This window comes from Notamacropus eugenii, chromosome 5, assembly GCF_028372415.1.
Source record: "Notamacropus eugenii isolate mMacEug1 chromosome 5, mMacEug1.pri_v2, whole genome shotgun sequence".
Classification (NCBI taxonomy): domain Eukaryota; kingdom Metazoa; phylum Chordata; class Mammalia; order Diprotodontia; family Macropodidae; genus Notamacropus; species Notamacropus eugenii.
This window is the reverse complement of record NC_092876.1, coordinates 132,660,903-132,677,424: the sequence shown is the minus strand read 5'-3', so window position 1 is coordinate 132,677,424 and position 16,522 is coordinate 132,660,903. Positions and strand designations below refer to the sequence as shown.

General features: G+C 38.5%; 1 protein-coding gene and 1 pseudogene across 1 annotated transcript in view; both read right to left on the bottom strand.

Moving 5' to 3' along the window:
* FCHSD2 (FCH and double SH3 domains 2) overlaps nt 1–16,522 on the bottom strand; it is a 346,602-nt gene that overhangs the window by 269,172 nt on the left and 60,908 nt on the right. Inside the window, exon 3 of the mRNA XM_072610940.1 lies at nt 13,930–13,975. Coding sequence (XP_072467041.1) covers nt 13,930–13,975 — 46 coding nt within the window. The remainder of the gene's footprint in view (nt 1–13,929; nt 13,976–16,522) is intronic.
* LOC140505199 (elongation factor 1-alpha 1 pseudogene) lies at nt 10,583–12,127 on the bottom strand (annotated as a pseudogene).

Genomic DNA, 16,522 nt, shown 5'->3' with positions numbered 1-16,522 from the left:
TTCTCTGCTGTAAAATGGAAATGATAATAGTGCTTATCTCCCAGGATTGTGGAAAGGATGATTAATTGCAGTAACATATGTAAAGTACTTTGCAAACCTTAACGCTAAATGTGAGCTGGTAGAGAATATACCTACTGAAACACTTCATCATCAGAAACTGTTATCAGAGACAGAGATAATGGCACTGCATAGAGATGCTCTCTTGGCGGCCAAATGGGACACCCCACCCATTACCAGGAGGACTGGGCTATTTGAGTTCTGAGAGAACAATGCCTCACTCTCTAGGGGGAGAACTATTAAGATGAACTATACTTCAGGCCAATAAAATCTCTATTTCTTCCCTGCCTTCCATAGCTTAGAGGGAATACAGGCAATGACAAAACAGGGAGTTAAGGTAACAGATGCAAGACAGTGAAAGGGAAGTCAGTTTATGTTTATATGCTTTAAAAGTAAAGACACCTGTTAGTAAAAAACCTTGCAGAGCAATAATGGCTTGCCCTTAGAATCCCATTGCGTTAAGAGTACAGCCATCACTACCAATGATTCAGGGTTAATAACAGCAGAATTTTTTTTCAATTTCCCCCAAATCCTCCACACTTAAGCTCAGCTAAAAGAGACTTTGTACCCAAAAATTTGTCAGCTGAGGTATTACCATAAAAGGCAAGCTAAGACTGAAGATAAAATGCAATCATTTTATGAACCCAAAGGACAATATTTCTTTTTTGCTCTCTTGTGTAAGCCAACATTCCTGCAGATTTAAGTAAACAAACCAAAGTATAGCGCTTGATATTATAAGGGTATATTTGCATATGCCTCAACATGGGCTGTCAGTAATACATATAAAAGTTTAGAAATCTGAGTTGAGTACTAGAAAAATAGTCAAAATATCACTATGGCAATAAAAAAAGAACACTGTAGAAAAATATCACTAACTCTACAATCTCACTCCAAAGATTGACCTTTGATGATGCATATTGAGAACACAGGGTATCAAACTTGTGAATCAAAATCAGAAAATGGTTACGATGTACTCCTTGCCAATTCAATATTTCATTATATGTGAACTTACTGACAAGGGACACAAACCATGAGTATTAAAAAGATAATGATTTGAAAAAAAAAAATCCTTTCTTATCTAGACACAGTACAGTATCCTGACTTGTAAGCTAATAGAATCATATAGACTAACAACATGAGGCCTCTCTAGCCTATCTTCCATGAAAATATATTATCTGGCATTTAAGTAGGTAATGGAGCAGTATCACATTACCTTTCTTGACTTTCCATATTTTTCCCTTCCACATATCCTACATTCTATCCCAATGGAATAATTTTCTATCTTAAGTAAATCTTTTCTTTCCTGTGCGTTTCTTTATTCATGCTGCTCATTATGCCTAGAATTCCTTCCTTCTCCTATTCTTTTCTCCTGCTGAATTCCTACTCATCCTTTAAAAACCAAATTGAATACTACTTCCTGAAGGAAGCCTTTCTTGGTTGGCTTAAGCTGATCAGAAATAACCTTCACCCTAGAGCTCATACAGCACTTTATCTGTACTCCTTTAACATGCTTATCATGTAATATTCTATCATGAACAGGTCTGTGGATTGAGTTCCATGAGACCAAGGACCATGATTAACCCTACATTTTGTTAATTTCCCCATCACCTAGCACAATGCTCAGCAAACAGTAGGTGACTAGATATTTTTTTGAATGAATCAGTGGGTTAAAGAAATCTTACCATCCCAGGACCCTTGCCCTGGAAAAATGGTTCTGGAAAGTAAAAATTCATTTCTATAAAAGATGTTAATAAGTTCTGCTTCCTCCCTCTTTCCACATTATTCCAGGCCTAACACTGCCTTCCTCAAGTTGTGAGAATGAAGAATTGGTAAAGGGAAAAGACAAGACCAGAAGTGAAATGGGTGGTGATTTCCTTTCTTCCTCCAAAATTCCATTCAGTGACTCTGTTAAGATGTTTGTGATGAGCTATACATGAATAGAGAAAAGCCTAATCTTACAGGTATCAGAGCTACTTTTCTCTCTCATTTTATGTGTTTTTATAAAAACTGTTGAGCAAAGAAATGACAAATAATAAATTTTTGCCTGTCCATAACAATTTCATCTGTCCATAATTTTCATTACATAGGTTGGTCATGTGGTAAATGCAAGGTAAATGCAAGTTTCTTAACTGATGGAGAGTCTATGGGTTCCACTAATATCACAGCCACAATAAACAGAAAGCAAAGAAGTCCTCTCTCCCATTCAAATATTGGAAAGGCTCCCAGTGGTGAATCTACAGAAGGACAAGAATCCAACAGAATGGACAAAGATAAGTTTCATTCAGGAAAGAATATCTACATCAATCTGATTATATAACTATGACAAAAAGAAGCCTTCCCAGAAACGTCATGCTAGATGATAAGAACCCAAAGGGGGCTATTCAGAGTGTAAGTGTCAGAAATATTCCTTCCACTCTCAACCTTTCCTTTCTGGACCTCTTCCCCCAAGATAATTTTTCATTTCTTTGTCTCACTAGGAATCTTTGTCACTAGGATTCAGATTGGCAAGGAAAGTAGCTCTAGTTAGATTATAAATTATTTTGTATTTTTTTAGATGAATGCATGCTTCCAATGAAATATACAGTCAAGACCTGATAGCACTAATCCAAATGAAGTAGTATCTTTTTTTTTTTTTTGAGGCAATGAGGGTTACACAGCTAGTAAACATCTGAGGCTCCATTTGAATTCAGGTCCTCCTGACTACAGGGCCAGTGCTCTATGCACTGTGCCACCTAGCTGCCCCATGAAGTAGCATTTTTAAAGCTCCCTTTCCCAATAAAATTCACCAAGAAAACAACAGGCCCAAAAGGTAATAAAACAAGAGTCAACCTAAAGTTTTTAATTTTAGAATAAAATAAGGGGAGTAAGGAATTTTATTGGTACAGTATTTCTAATTTATTCATAAAGTGATTTCCTTCAAGAGTAAAAATAGCAGACAAATCACTTCTCTACACTGGCATAATACCACGAGTGGTGTAATACCACAGGCTATTTGCCAGTGGGCCCACGTCTGCTCCCTCTGTGCTTGTTGGGAGGCAGGGAGCCGCCCTTAGTCTACAGTCTTTTCCTGCTCTTTCAACAGCCACAGTAACCTTTTGTATCCTTCTTTCACTGGCCACATTCTGCCCGTGCTTCAGGGAGTGAATTCCTAGACAGGACTTTCTTGTAGCAGTTTCTATTTGAGCACCCCAAATGATTTTACTGACGCCCCAGTGGTTAACTACCTGCTGAGTCAGTAGCTAGTGTTGATTTTTATCCCAACAGCTGTTCATTCTACTCAATGACTGTTATAAGCCTTCTCTCTTCTTTTTTTTAAAAAGATACTTTTATTTTCTTTGAGTGAAAAAATTAGTAACATGTGAAATACCCCTAGATACTTTGTAAAAACAGGCTTCGTAATCAACTAAGATTGTAGAATTTTTAGCTTAGAGATCATAGTATCCAATTTATTAATTTTATAAGAAAGGAAATCAAGGCTCAGAGCCATTAAGTGATTTAAAATCAATGTTAAAAAGAACTTCAGAGATTATCTAATCCAACCTCTTCGTTTATTGATGATAAAATCTGGGCCCAAGGAGATTATGTAACTGACTCACAACACAGGTAGTGAGCAGCAAAGTTGAACTCAAATCTAGCACCCAATGCTAAAAAACAAAAACAGAAAAACTTTCTTTTTGCAAATCAGTCATATTGATAAATTTGTTGCACTCCTCTATCATAACTTGCAATATGACTTGTGAATGATACTGACTGTGAAATAGTCAGCTAAAGAAGTTTCTGAATAAATAAATAACAATGAAGTAATATAGAGGAATACTGAAAAACTCAGCACTTCACATTTTCATCCAGCATAAATAATTCTCTGCCAGGTTATGTCTTCTTTTACTTCAGTATTCCCTGAAAAGGGCATAATGTTCTTATCATTCTTAGAAAGTTTCCTTTGAATGAGTTGGAGTCACTATTTTTTCCCACTGTCATCATAAAGCCAACCCTTTGCTTGTCATTTCTACATTTGACCAGCCATTTTTTGTCATCCAGCTGCTTTCTCTCACTCTTCCAATTAACTCCTCACACTCTCCAGCCAACTGATTGGCACATTACATTATATACCAAGATCCCCATAATAAAATGAATTAACTCTGAACAAACTGTATGGGAGTTTTAGGTGATTTACTATAGGATTTGAAAGGACACAGAAAGACCACATTCAAAAGAGAAAAAAGCACAGGCAATGAAGACATCATTTAATCCTGGCACCTGCCAACCAACACTCTTCCTATTCAATTCAGTTCAACTAATATTTACAAAATATTAGCTATGCTTATGGCATGTGCTCAGCCCTAGGAATACAAATATAAAGCACTAGTCTACACCCTCATGAGACCTACAATTCAATGGGGAAGGGAGATATGAGATACACAATCATATATGACAACTTGCTCAGCCATTCTCCAATTGATGGATATTCTCTCAATTTCCAATTCTTTGCCACCACAAAAAGAGATGCTATAAATACTTTTTGTATAAAGAGGTCCTTTTTCCTTTTTTGTAAAATCTCTTTGGGATACAGACCTAGTAATGGTATCACTAGGTCAAAGGGTATGCACAGTTTTACAGCCCTTTTTTTAAGAGTTCCAAACTGCTCTCTAGAATGGTTTTCAAACCAATTCACAATTCTAACAGGACATCTGTCAGAAAATTCCTTCGGAAGAATATTTCTGCTTGAAAACTGTCACCTGATAATATCCGAGGGGTTAATTCTGGCATGTTCTCTAGAATACAGTTTACATTTTTATCCTTGAATATTCACAAAAATCCATGTGACACCCTCTTCTACAAATCCTCTATGATATCCCCTTCCATTTGAGGTGGGGGGGAGGTGGGTAGGATTGTATAAGGCAAGATACTTCTATAATCAGTGTTCCACATTTTATTTATCCGTAATTATTAAGTTCACAGAGGGGCAGCATGGCATAGTGTAGTAGAAAGAGCCAGGCAGGAAGACCTGAGTCCAAGTTGCGTCTGTTACACATACTGGCTTTGTGACCCTGGGCAAGTATAATAAACAATAACAACAACAGCAACAACACATATTTACATAGCACTTTCCATCTGACCCCCACCATTTTACAGGAAAGGAAACTGAGGCAAACAGAGGTTAAATGACTTGCCCAAGGTTATACAGAGAGTAGGTGTCTGAGGCTGTATTTAAATTCAGGTCTTTCTGACTCCAAGCCCTAGCACTCTATTTCAGTGATCAAGACAACTCTTTAAAACTCCAGCTTGCAGAGAAAACCCTAACATTAGCAAAGGAAACTTCCTTACCTGGGAATTTCCTCTACTAATTAAGTTATGAAGTCAATTTCAATTCCTGTTAAATGTACCTTAGTTGCCTGAAGAAGTCATATTTAGATGCTGAAGTGAAATAAGTAGATGGCTTTAAAAATGATTGGGAAGGTTGGCAAATTAGGTGTTTAAAAATAAAAAGCAAAATCTTTCAAAAACTGGATGCCTTTTGCAAATGTTGAAATGTTGTATGAAAAGGGGATTTAGCTTGTGTGAGAATTATATGTTAAAAGACAGAAGAAACAAAGTTTTATTAGCACCAGTAAAAGCTATTTAAAACAAATTTGTTTTTAAAATGAAGATGCTATTGATACTTGCCCAGCAGAAAGCGGAGAGAGTGTGAAATGTTGCAGTAACATAGAGTAGGATTTGCTCAAGATCACAAGGCTAGTCAGGTGAAGTAATGTAATACATATGTGACCCAGAATAAAGGGATAATCTAAGATAGTAGTAAATATGACATTCCTCATGTAGTCTTCATGTATTTCAGTTTTAATCCATGTATTCCAGACATTAATTGATTAACGTTGCTCAAGGATGAACTGGTATCCCTGAGTTAATAAGCAAAATGAGAGGGAGCATGCCAGCCTGTTGGACAGTTCCACTAAGGAGGTTGTAGAGAAAGGCAGGGAAGAACCACATGGAATGTGAGAAGGCAGGGAGAAAAGACTATCATAAGGTTCCTCAAGTAGCTAAAGTCCTCATCCTTATCCAGAAGATAGATTCCTCCCAACTAGAACAGAAATAGAAAGACTCTCTGACTACACAGTAAGCCAAGAAAATAGGGGCAGGAGGAATAGGTTCCTTTTTTGCTCTCAATGATAAAAGAATAAGTTTGACTGTCTAAGAAAATATGCAATAAAGACATCAATAAAAATAACAGTTGAAAAATGTAAAAAAATCAGTATACAGAGAAGGAGGAGACGTATTCCCAATCTCTTTTGCACAGTTCTGTAGTCTTGAAAATAGTAAAAGCAGTAGAAATGTTTATCAAATGTTGTGAAGGTGTCCCCATGAAGGAAGGCAGTGTGGTCTAGTGGAAAGAACAAATGATCAGCTTAGGAGATCTGCTCTCACCACTGCCTGGGATGAGACATGTTTAGTTCTCTACATCTACGAAATTAAAGGGTGAGACTACATCAAGGTTTCTGGAAGGTGGACTCTAAAGAAATTTGTTGTCCTATAGGATGTGAAGAAGAGCTCTGTAAGAAGATTTTAGCTGCTTCTGCTGAAAGACTAGGTAAGATTATTGGATTTAGAAATAGAAAGGATCTTCGAGATCCTCTAGTCCAAGAGATGACCACTGGTATACATGGAACAATGTGAGCATGATACTGGAGCTGATAATCATGATCATTTATTGTCAGTTTGTCCCTATTTTCTCCTTTCTCAGATTAATGGGGTACTTTACCACCTTTTCATTTTTTATTTTTAATTAAGCCCTTTAATTCCTCTCTCCCAGTATTCTTGTTTAGAATAGTGGTTCTTTCCCCAAGACATCAAAAATATGGGAAAGGGTCCCACATGTACAAAAATATTTATAGCAGCACTCTTTGTAGTTGCTAAAAACTGGAAATCAAAGGGATGTCCACCAGTTGGGGAATGGGTGAATAAGTTGTGGTATATGAATGTAATGGAATACGACTGCGCCATAAGAAATGATGAACAGGAAGACCGGAGAGGCTTGGAAGGATTTACATGATCCGATGCTGAGCAAAAGGAGCAGAACCAGGAGAAATTTGTGCACAGCAACGACCACAGTGTGCGAGAGTTTTTTCTGGTAGACTTGGAACTTTGTAATAACGCAAGAACTTAAAAAAATAATAATAATAATTCTTAATGGTTTTCTAAGGCAAAACGCCTTCCACACTCAGAGAAAGAACTATGGAATTCATTTGCAGAATGTAGCAGATCTTGTTTGTATATGTGTGTGTGTGTGTGTGTGTGTGTGTGTGTATTATGTTATGATTTGTTATATGATTTCTTCCATTTATTTTAGTTCATCTATACAGGATTACTATAGTGAAAACATATTTAATAGGAAAGTATATGTAAATCATATATAGAATTGTATGGCATCTTGAGGAGGGAGGGGGATGGTGAGGGGTAGGCGGAGGGGTAAAAATATAAGCTTGTTGGTAGTGATTGTAGAACATTAAATAAATAAATCAATAAAAAGAATAGTGATTCTTACTGTAGCCTTTATAGCATAGTATTTTATCGTAGAAAATGTCAACACAGACTGTTAGAAAGTAAACTCCTGTTAGAATGAGCTCACCCCTTGGCCCTCTGATCATCTAATTTTTTGCCCTATGTGACCCTTGAAAATATTAGGGTTGTGAAGGGATATTTGTTTCTACTCTCCCTTTTAGAATATAAGAACATTATGATTGTGTAGCCCTTTCCAATGGCTCAGACATTTATCTTTTCAAGTTTCTCTTGATTCTTCTCTCCACATTCCAGTTTCCACTAAACTTTGTCTTTCATTGAAAATATCTGAAAGTCCGATATTCCACTAACCTTTCATTTTTCCCCCAGTAAGACTATACTCAGGTTTACAGGGTAAATTATTCTTGGTAATAAACTTTACCAATTTCCTTCTGTAATACCATATCTCAAATTTTCTTGTCCTTTACAAGAGTAGATGCCAAGTATGGTGTGATCTTGACTAGAGTTCCTATGTATTTGAACCCTTTCTGACTGCTTGCAGTATTTTGTTTTTTTCATTGGGAATCTCTAGATTTTGGTGATGATATTCCCTAGAGTCTTCATTTTAATCAAGTCAACAAGCACTTGTTATGTGCCACGCACGGTGCTAAATGCTGGAGTTACAAAGAATTCAAGAGGTGACCAGTAGATCTTTCTATTTTCACTTGGCCCTATGGTTCCGCACAGTTTTCATTTATGATTTCCTGAAGTACAGTACATACACTTTTTTTCTGATCATAGTTTTCAGGGAGTCTGATGATTGTTAATCTCTCCTTGACCAGTTTTTTGGGTCAGATCTTTTTGACAGTAGATACCTTAAAGTCTCTTCTAATTTTTTTTCCCATCTTTTGATTTTCATTTAATTTTTTCTTGTTTTGTAAAACCATGGATTTGTATTTGGTTTATTCTAATTTTCAGAGGGTCCATTATTTGGGTAAGAGTTTCCACTTTCTTTTATAAGTTATTTATTCTCCTTCCAGTTCTTTCCTCTAGAACTTATTTCACTTACAATTTCTTTTTTTTCTCCGTTTCTTTCGGTTATTTTTGTAGTGCCTGTGACCAGGCAAATTTTTTTTCTCCCTAAAGTTGGGTTTGTAATTATTTGAGTGTTATTCTCTTCATCTCAGTTTGTCTCTTGGGTATCTCTAGGTTCATGCTTCATATTTGGTATCGTTTTTTCATAGGCCTAGCCTTAGTTTATGATTTGGTACTTGTCTCTGAGCTACCTGCACTTTTGAATGGGCTGGTAGAGCCTTGTTTGATCCTGACCTCACTTTCATAGCTCAGAGTATGATCACAGACTTAGAGATGATGTCCTCAAAGAGGACCATGACATCTAAACTTAGAGATCAGAGGGACCTTAGAGACCACTGAGTTCAAATTTCTCATTTTCTACAGATGAGAAACCAGAGCAGAGTGGTGTGGTGACTTGCCCAGGGTCACACATCTAGTTAAAGTCTGGGTTGGTATTTGAGCCTAGATATTCCTGATGCTGTCTCTCCCCTCCATTCCCCCCCACCCCCCACCCCCTCTATCCATTACACTATCCTGCTGTCTTCTGCTTCCCCCAGTATTTCTGTATTCAGAGAAGCAGCAGGTTTGGGGTCCCCTTGATCCCTCAAGGTTTTAAGTGCTGCAACCTTTCCTGCCAACAGAGAGGCAATCTCAGTTGGAAGGCTGATGGTTTCCAGCCCTATGTCTGACAGTTACTACTGTGAGAGGGCTATGCCTTTCCAATTGCCCTGCAGTTTCTCATTTAAGGAACACAGTTTTCCTGCCCCTGGGCCCAGAGTCCTTGCTATAGGCTTCAGGTTCTCCCAGAGCATCTCTGGTCCATGCTGACACACTGCTGACTTACATACCTGTGCTCTTTCTGCCTTGTCTAGTATCTTTAGCTGTCTTTTGGCAGGGTCCTGGGCTGGACAGGATTGAGTTTATTTTGTTTTGGGATTTCTTGATCATTATTCAATGTAGTGCTCTTTTTAGCTCTTAGCTAGAATACATGTATGGGAGCTAAGCCCTTCTGTAACTGTTTATGTCATCATCTAGGTCCATCAAGTCTTTGCCTGAAGATTTACCATCTTAGCAGGACTTCTCCTGGCAGAACTTGTAAAGGGTTGCCTCCATGCCATAATGATGATTTTGAGTGAGTTCAGAGATTTTAGCATATGCCTTTGGCCTGACCAACAACTGTTATTATCCTTGGCTGTACACATAATATAACACATATCTATTTACCCATTCTACCTTCACCTTTGCTATCAAGGCTGCTATCACTTCTGTATCATTGTGCCTGCCTCTGACAGGCCCAATCCCCATATTTCATTTCTTCTTAGTTTAGGTCTTCAATAAGCCATGGGTTAAACCCAGATAACCAAGGCTGTTAGAACTGTGTGCTAAGTAAAAATATAAATCTCTAAGAACTTAAAGCTCTCTTCTGAGGACTTAGGGGAACATAAGTAGTGGTAAGACGTTGTAACTATTTTGGAGGTCCTCCTTCCTCACTTCACTTTCAAGTTAAGGGCTATGTTACAGACCAAGGATGGGGAACCTGCAGCCTCGCAGTCACCTGTGGCACTTTAGGTCCTCAAATGTGGCCCTTTGACTGAATCCAAACATCACAGAACAAACCTCCTTAGCAAAAGGATTGTTCTGCGAAGTTTGAATTCAGTCAAAGGGCCACACCTGAGAACCTAGAGGGCCACATGTGGCCTCAAAGTCACAGGTTCCCCACCCCTGTAATATAGACAGATGTCAAGAATTCTGATCTCTTGCTACCTTTTTTTTTTCCCCGCATCAAACTACTTTAATGGTCTCAAAATTCTGTGACAGATTTTTGGTCAAGTTGTTTCCATTTTAAAATTACTGATTTTAAAAACTAATAACTTAAAACTGCCACGAAACAAATGGTCCACAAGAACATTCCTTTCCTCCTGAAGCTTTTACAATACATTATAATCATTAACCAGTCTTATACTATTAAACTTAAGTGGCCAATTGAGACAAACAGTTCTGAGACCGTTCTTCCACCACTGATTAAGACTGGGGTGGCAGGTGTTGTACAGAATATTCATTTAGCCTTCTGGGCCTTCTGGGCAGATTTTGTGACCTTGCCAGCTCCAGCAGCCTTCTAGTCAACTGCCTTGATGGCACCAACTGCAACAGTCCGCCTCATATCACAAACAGCAAAGTGACCCAGAGGAGGATAATCAGAGAAACTCTCCCCACACATGGGCTTGCCTGGAACCATGTCAACGATGGCAGCATCAACAGATTTCAGGAATTTAGGGCCATCTTCCAGCTTCTTGCCAGAACAACAATCAATCCTCCTTCAGTTCAGAAAACTTGCAAGCAATGTGAGCAGTGTGACAATCCAGAACAGGTGCGTAGCCAGCACTGATTTGGCCTGGATGGTTCAGGATAATAACCTGTGCAGTGAAACCAGCTGCTTCCATAGGAGGGTCATTCTTGCTATCACCAGCCACATTACCACAATGGACATCTTTGACAGACATGTTCTTGACATTGAACCAACATTATTCCCTGGCAGAGCCTCACTCAAAGCTTCATGGTGCATTTCGACAGACTTTACTTCAGTTGTAACATTGACTGGGGCAAAGGTGACCACCATGCCTGCTTTTAGAACACCAGTTTCCACTTGGCCAATAGGTACAATACCAATACTGCCAATCTTGTCGACATCTTGGAGGGGTAGATGAAGGGGCTTGTCAGCTGGACGAGTTGGTGGCAGAATGCAATCCAAAGCTTCAAGCAGTGTAGTTCCATTAGCATTGCCATCCTTACGAGTGACTTTCCATCCCTTGAACCAGGGCATATTAGAGCTAGGCTCCAGCACGTTGTCACCATGCCAACCTGAAATTGGCACAAAAGCTACTGTATCAGGGTTGTAGCCAGTTTTCTTAATATAGGTACTGACTTCCTTGACAATTTCCTCGTATCTCTTCTGGCTGTAGGGGGGCTCGGTGGAATCCATTTTGTTTACACCAACAATCAGTTTTACACCTAGTGTGTAGGCCAGAAGGGCATGCATACGGGTCTGCCCATTCTTAGAGATGCCAGCCTCAAATTCACCAACACCAGCAGCAACAATCAGGACAGCACAGTCTGCCTGAGATGTGCCTGTAATCATGTTCTTGATGAAGTCTCTGTGTCCTGGAGCATCAATAATGGTCACATAGTACTTGCTGGTCTCAAATTTCCACAGGCAGTTATCAATAGTGATACCATGCTCACGTTCAGCCTTCAGTTTATCCAGGACCCAGTCATAATTAAAGGAGCTCTTTCCCATCTCAGCAGCCTCCTTCTCGAACTTCTCAATAGTTCTCTTATCAATTCCACCACATTTGTAGATGAGGTAGCCAGTAGTGGTAGACTTGCCAGAGTCTACATGTCCAATGATAACAATGTTAATGTGAGTCTTTTCCTTGCCCATTTTTGTGGAAGTTTAGCGATGGTTTTCACAACACCTGTGTTCTGGTGGCAAACCCGCTGCGAAAAAGCTTGCTACCTTTTTCAAGGATAAAAAGAATATATATATGCACAGTCTTCAGTCCATATCCTACTGATCCCCTCTGAGGCCCTTTCCATTTCTAGATTTAGTAATAAAATGTCTGAGAACCTAAATAGCTCTATCTTGATCTGAACCTGCATCTTAATTCAAAGACTTAAGCTAAAACAGCATTCTTCTTTCAGATAAGAGATGGATTTTCCCTTCTGTTGAGACACTTTCTCCTTAGATGTCCTGCTTTTAATGTGATGATCACTATTCCTCCCTATCCTGTATTCAATTCTTCTTAGTTTGGGGTTCTATCTAGAAAGGGAGAATAATGATAGCCAAAGAGAAAGCAAGGAGTCACTTCCAGATGAGCTGGAGTACCAGCTATTTACAAAGATACTACAAAGCAGCATGGTAAAGTAGAAAGGGTTGTATTCAGAGGTAGAAAACCTGAGTTCAAATCCCAACTCTGTCACTACAAATATGACTTTTGTAGACATTTAACCTTTCTGGGCCTTACTACCTCAGTTGGTTCATCTGTAAAATAAGAGGACTGAACTAGTTGCTCTCTAAGGTCCCTTCCAGATCTAAAATCTATGAGTCTATGTTAATTAGAACTAGTTCTGGGGTTCCAATATGAATGCTATCCAACTCTCTTCTCCATCTTTGTACATACAATCATTTCTTTACTTCTTGTATCTCATTAAATTTATATTGTCAGAAGTTTAAACAGAATCTTTAACACTACAGATTTATGCCTATTTTCCTAAACTGCCCCTAGTACAAAACAATCAGTTGTTCTTCTCGTTCCATGTAGTATGCTATCTTAGACAACCTTGTTTATGCTTTCCACATTCAAACCCCTAACTCCTTTGATGAGTGTTTGCTTGGGGTAGCAGCAAAAAGCTAAAGTTTAAAGTCATGAAGACAGTCTATAAATATAAATATCCATATACACACCCCTTCTATTTTCCATAAAATATTGCCAAATAGGGGCATCATTACAAAAAGCTGGGAAATCAAATGAGTCTCAAGTCACTAAATGGGTTATTTATGATTGGGCTTTGTTAAATAAGCAATGTGTCTAAATAAGCTTAAGATTGGGATTTTAAAATTTAACACTTCTTTGCAGAAAAGTAATTCTTTTTAATGGGCAAACCTGACCCTTCCAAATTCCATCAAGCTTTTCCTTTCCTTGGACGTATACTTATTAACTCCTGTACACCTACAACATAATTTTATCAGTAGGATGCTGGCACAGATAGCACTTAACTATTTCGGCCTAACCAAGGCTATAATTTTAAAGGAAGAAAATCCTTGCAGTTCTATCAGAAACATTCCACTCACCTCCTAAGGTGTAGTTATAAGTTCTATTAACAGAGTTAGACACCCAATAAACATTACAGAATATAAAATATTTAAATCAATTCCTCTTATGCAGGAAGACCAATATCATAAGAATGGAGCTTCTGGAAGCCAAGTATTCTAGCATTCATAGAAATTACTGGCAACAACAGGAAGAGCTATTAGTCACAGAATTATAATCATAGACTATAACAATAAACAATGGCTTTTCCCAGAGTGGAGAGAACTAACTTTCTGGTAAGGACATGTTCAATTCGTCATGAGAATCTTCATAAATAGAAGGTGGAAAGGGGGACAGATGGGACTTCCAAGGGATGGAGAGAGCCTTCAAAGCATGGGAGAAAGGTAGAGAGCGCAGTCTCTGGAAACTCTGATTTCCCCAGTCATTTTTAAATACCTTAAATGACTCTTCTGAGGAATCTTGCCCCAGAGCTTACCTGTGCATATTCTCTCTCAATTGCAGCCTTCTTCTGACTGAATGTCCTAAAGAAAAAACAAACATTTATTACAAAAAATGCACAATAAGTAAACAGAGAGAGAAAAAAAACTTTCAAACATTCCCTATAATTTATCAAGGAAAAAAGGGAAAATTACAGAAAAGAATTTCATAATCTTATGATAAATAAGTTTCTCAATAACCACCATATCAACACTTAAACTATTTCCTCCACTCTAATGATTTACCAGACAGATTCAACTCAAAGGGTAATATAATTAAATACTATGATTCCAGTCCAAAATAGATATTCATATGTCAAAGTGAATATTCTGAGCTGGCAGGTGAGTGGGTTTTTTTCCCCAAACAGGAAAAGGATAGTTGCAGGGGTAGAGAACTTGTGGCCTCGAAGCCACATGTGTCTTCAAGTGCAGCCCTTTGGCTGAATCCAAACTTCACAGAATAAACTCCGTTAGTAAAAAGATTTGTTCTGTGAAGTCTGGATTTAGTCAAAGGGCTGCACTTGAGGACCTAGAGGGTCACATGTGACCTTGAGGTTGAAGGTTCCCCAACCCTGGTTGTAGACAAATCAAGGGATAACCAAAATCTTTTCTTTTCTACTTTCATTTGGCTGTAGCAATACTGACACATCTTTATTCTGCCACCAGAAAACAGTAGTTAGAACTCACTGAAATCTTACAGACCTTTTACATGTAAACACACTATAAAGTAGAGATTTATGGACCCCTAAGGAGACTATGGATAGATTTTAAGGAGTCCAGAAACTTGGACAGGAAAAAAATGACTGTCATTTTCACCAATCTCTCACTGGGAATTTGCTTCAATTATTTAAAACCATTACTCTAAGAAGGGGTCCACAGGTTTTACCAAACCGACTGCCAAAGGGGTCTATGGCACAAAAAAATGTTCAGAATTCCTGCTAGAGTGGAACATCTGTTTCTAATACTTTACTTGAAATAATAAGGAGTAAAACTACAGAGAAAACTTACATGACTCATGACTACTTAGGGGTATTTAAGGTGACTTATCTACAGTCAAGTTTCTTATGCATCAAATTTCTTCATTATACTCAAGTTGAGCAAAAAGATTTTCTCATCTGAACAAGATCATGAAAACAAACTGCTATAACCATTTCAAAAAGCAGTCATCTACACTATCATATTTCAAAAAGATTCATGATTTCATCCATGTGTCCTCCAACAACACAAATCGCAATCTTTCCACACTTTAGTAGACAATCTGTAGTTAGTATTACTAAAAATTAATAATAATTAAATCATGACCTAGTAGTACCCAACATTCACTATAATATACTTAACTTCACAAGTGACACTATCTACTTCTGGGTTATCTCACCAAGTTACCTGTGGTGGCCTACACTCCAGCCATAGGCCTAATGTGCCCCAACCCACTCACCACCACCCTGTATTCTACCCCCATAACCCTCAGCTTTGAACAGCAAAATTTTACTTTATCTTGCTGGAACTTCTTGGCTACACATTGCTGTATGAAGATTAACACCTCCACCCTGAAAGTCCACTTTTTAACTCCTCTTTATGTGTTGTCTTCACCCATCAGACTATGAGTTCCTAGAGAGCAAGGAGTGTCTTACTTCTTCATATTTGTATCCTGGTGCTTAGCACTGTGCCTGATACACAGTAAACACATAATCAATTATCTATCTATCCATCCAGCCTAGCTTGCTTGGTAACCTCACTAGCTCCCATTGGTGTGAGTACTATTTCTTTGCTGATTCCCAGACCTTTATTGTCCAGACCTAGTCTCTTGCCTGAGGTCTCTCCAGTTCCACATCATCAGATGCCTCTTGGACAGCTCAAAATGGATTTCATATAAGTATCTCAATCTCAACGTGTACAAAATAGAAGCCAAATTTTCTCTTCTCAACTTTCCCATTATTGTCAAGGGCACGTGAAGCAAGATTGCAATCTCAGTTTCATTCTCAACTGACTGCTCACTCAACTCACCTTGCCTAACTAATGTCTTGCAAAGTCTTGTTTCTGCTATCATGATTTCTCTCTACTCAGCCACATTCTGGTAGGGCCCTCATTACCTCACACCCACACTATCACAAAAGTCTTCTGGTTGTTCCCCCTGCCTCAAGTCTTTTCCCACTCCAATCCATTCTTCACTTGGCTACCAAAATGATTCTCCTAAAGTATAGGTCTGATCACATCAATACCCCCTCATTCATAATAAACTCCAAGAGAGACCTATTACCCCTAGGATCAGATACAGTATCCTGCTGGGAATTTAAAGCCCTTTATAACCTGGTCCATTTCTATCTTTCCCATCTTCTTAAACTTTACTCCCCTCCACCTCCTATACAATTCAACTACATTGGTCTAATTGTGTGCATTCGTCCTTCATTGCCAAAGAAGACCATGCCATCAGAGAAATGATGACATGACTTTGCACTTGACTTTGTTTGGAGTGAGAGAGGGCTTTGCAGGTCACCAGTCTCACTTCTCCTCCTGAGCCATCTGGATCCAGTGACCAGATATTCATCAGGATGACTAGAGGTGACCCAGGATGAGGCAATTGGGGTTAAGTGA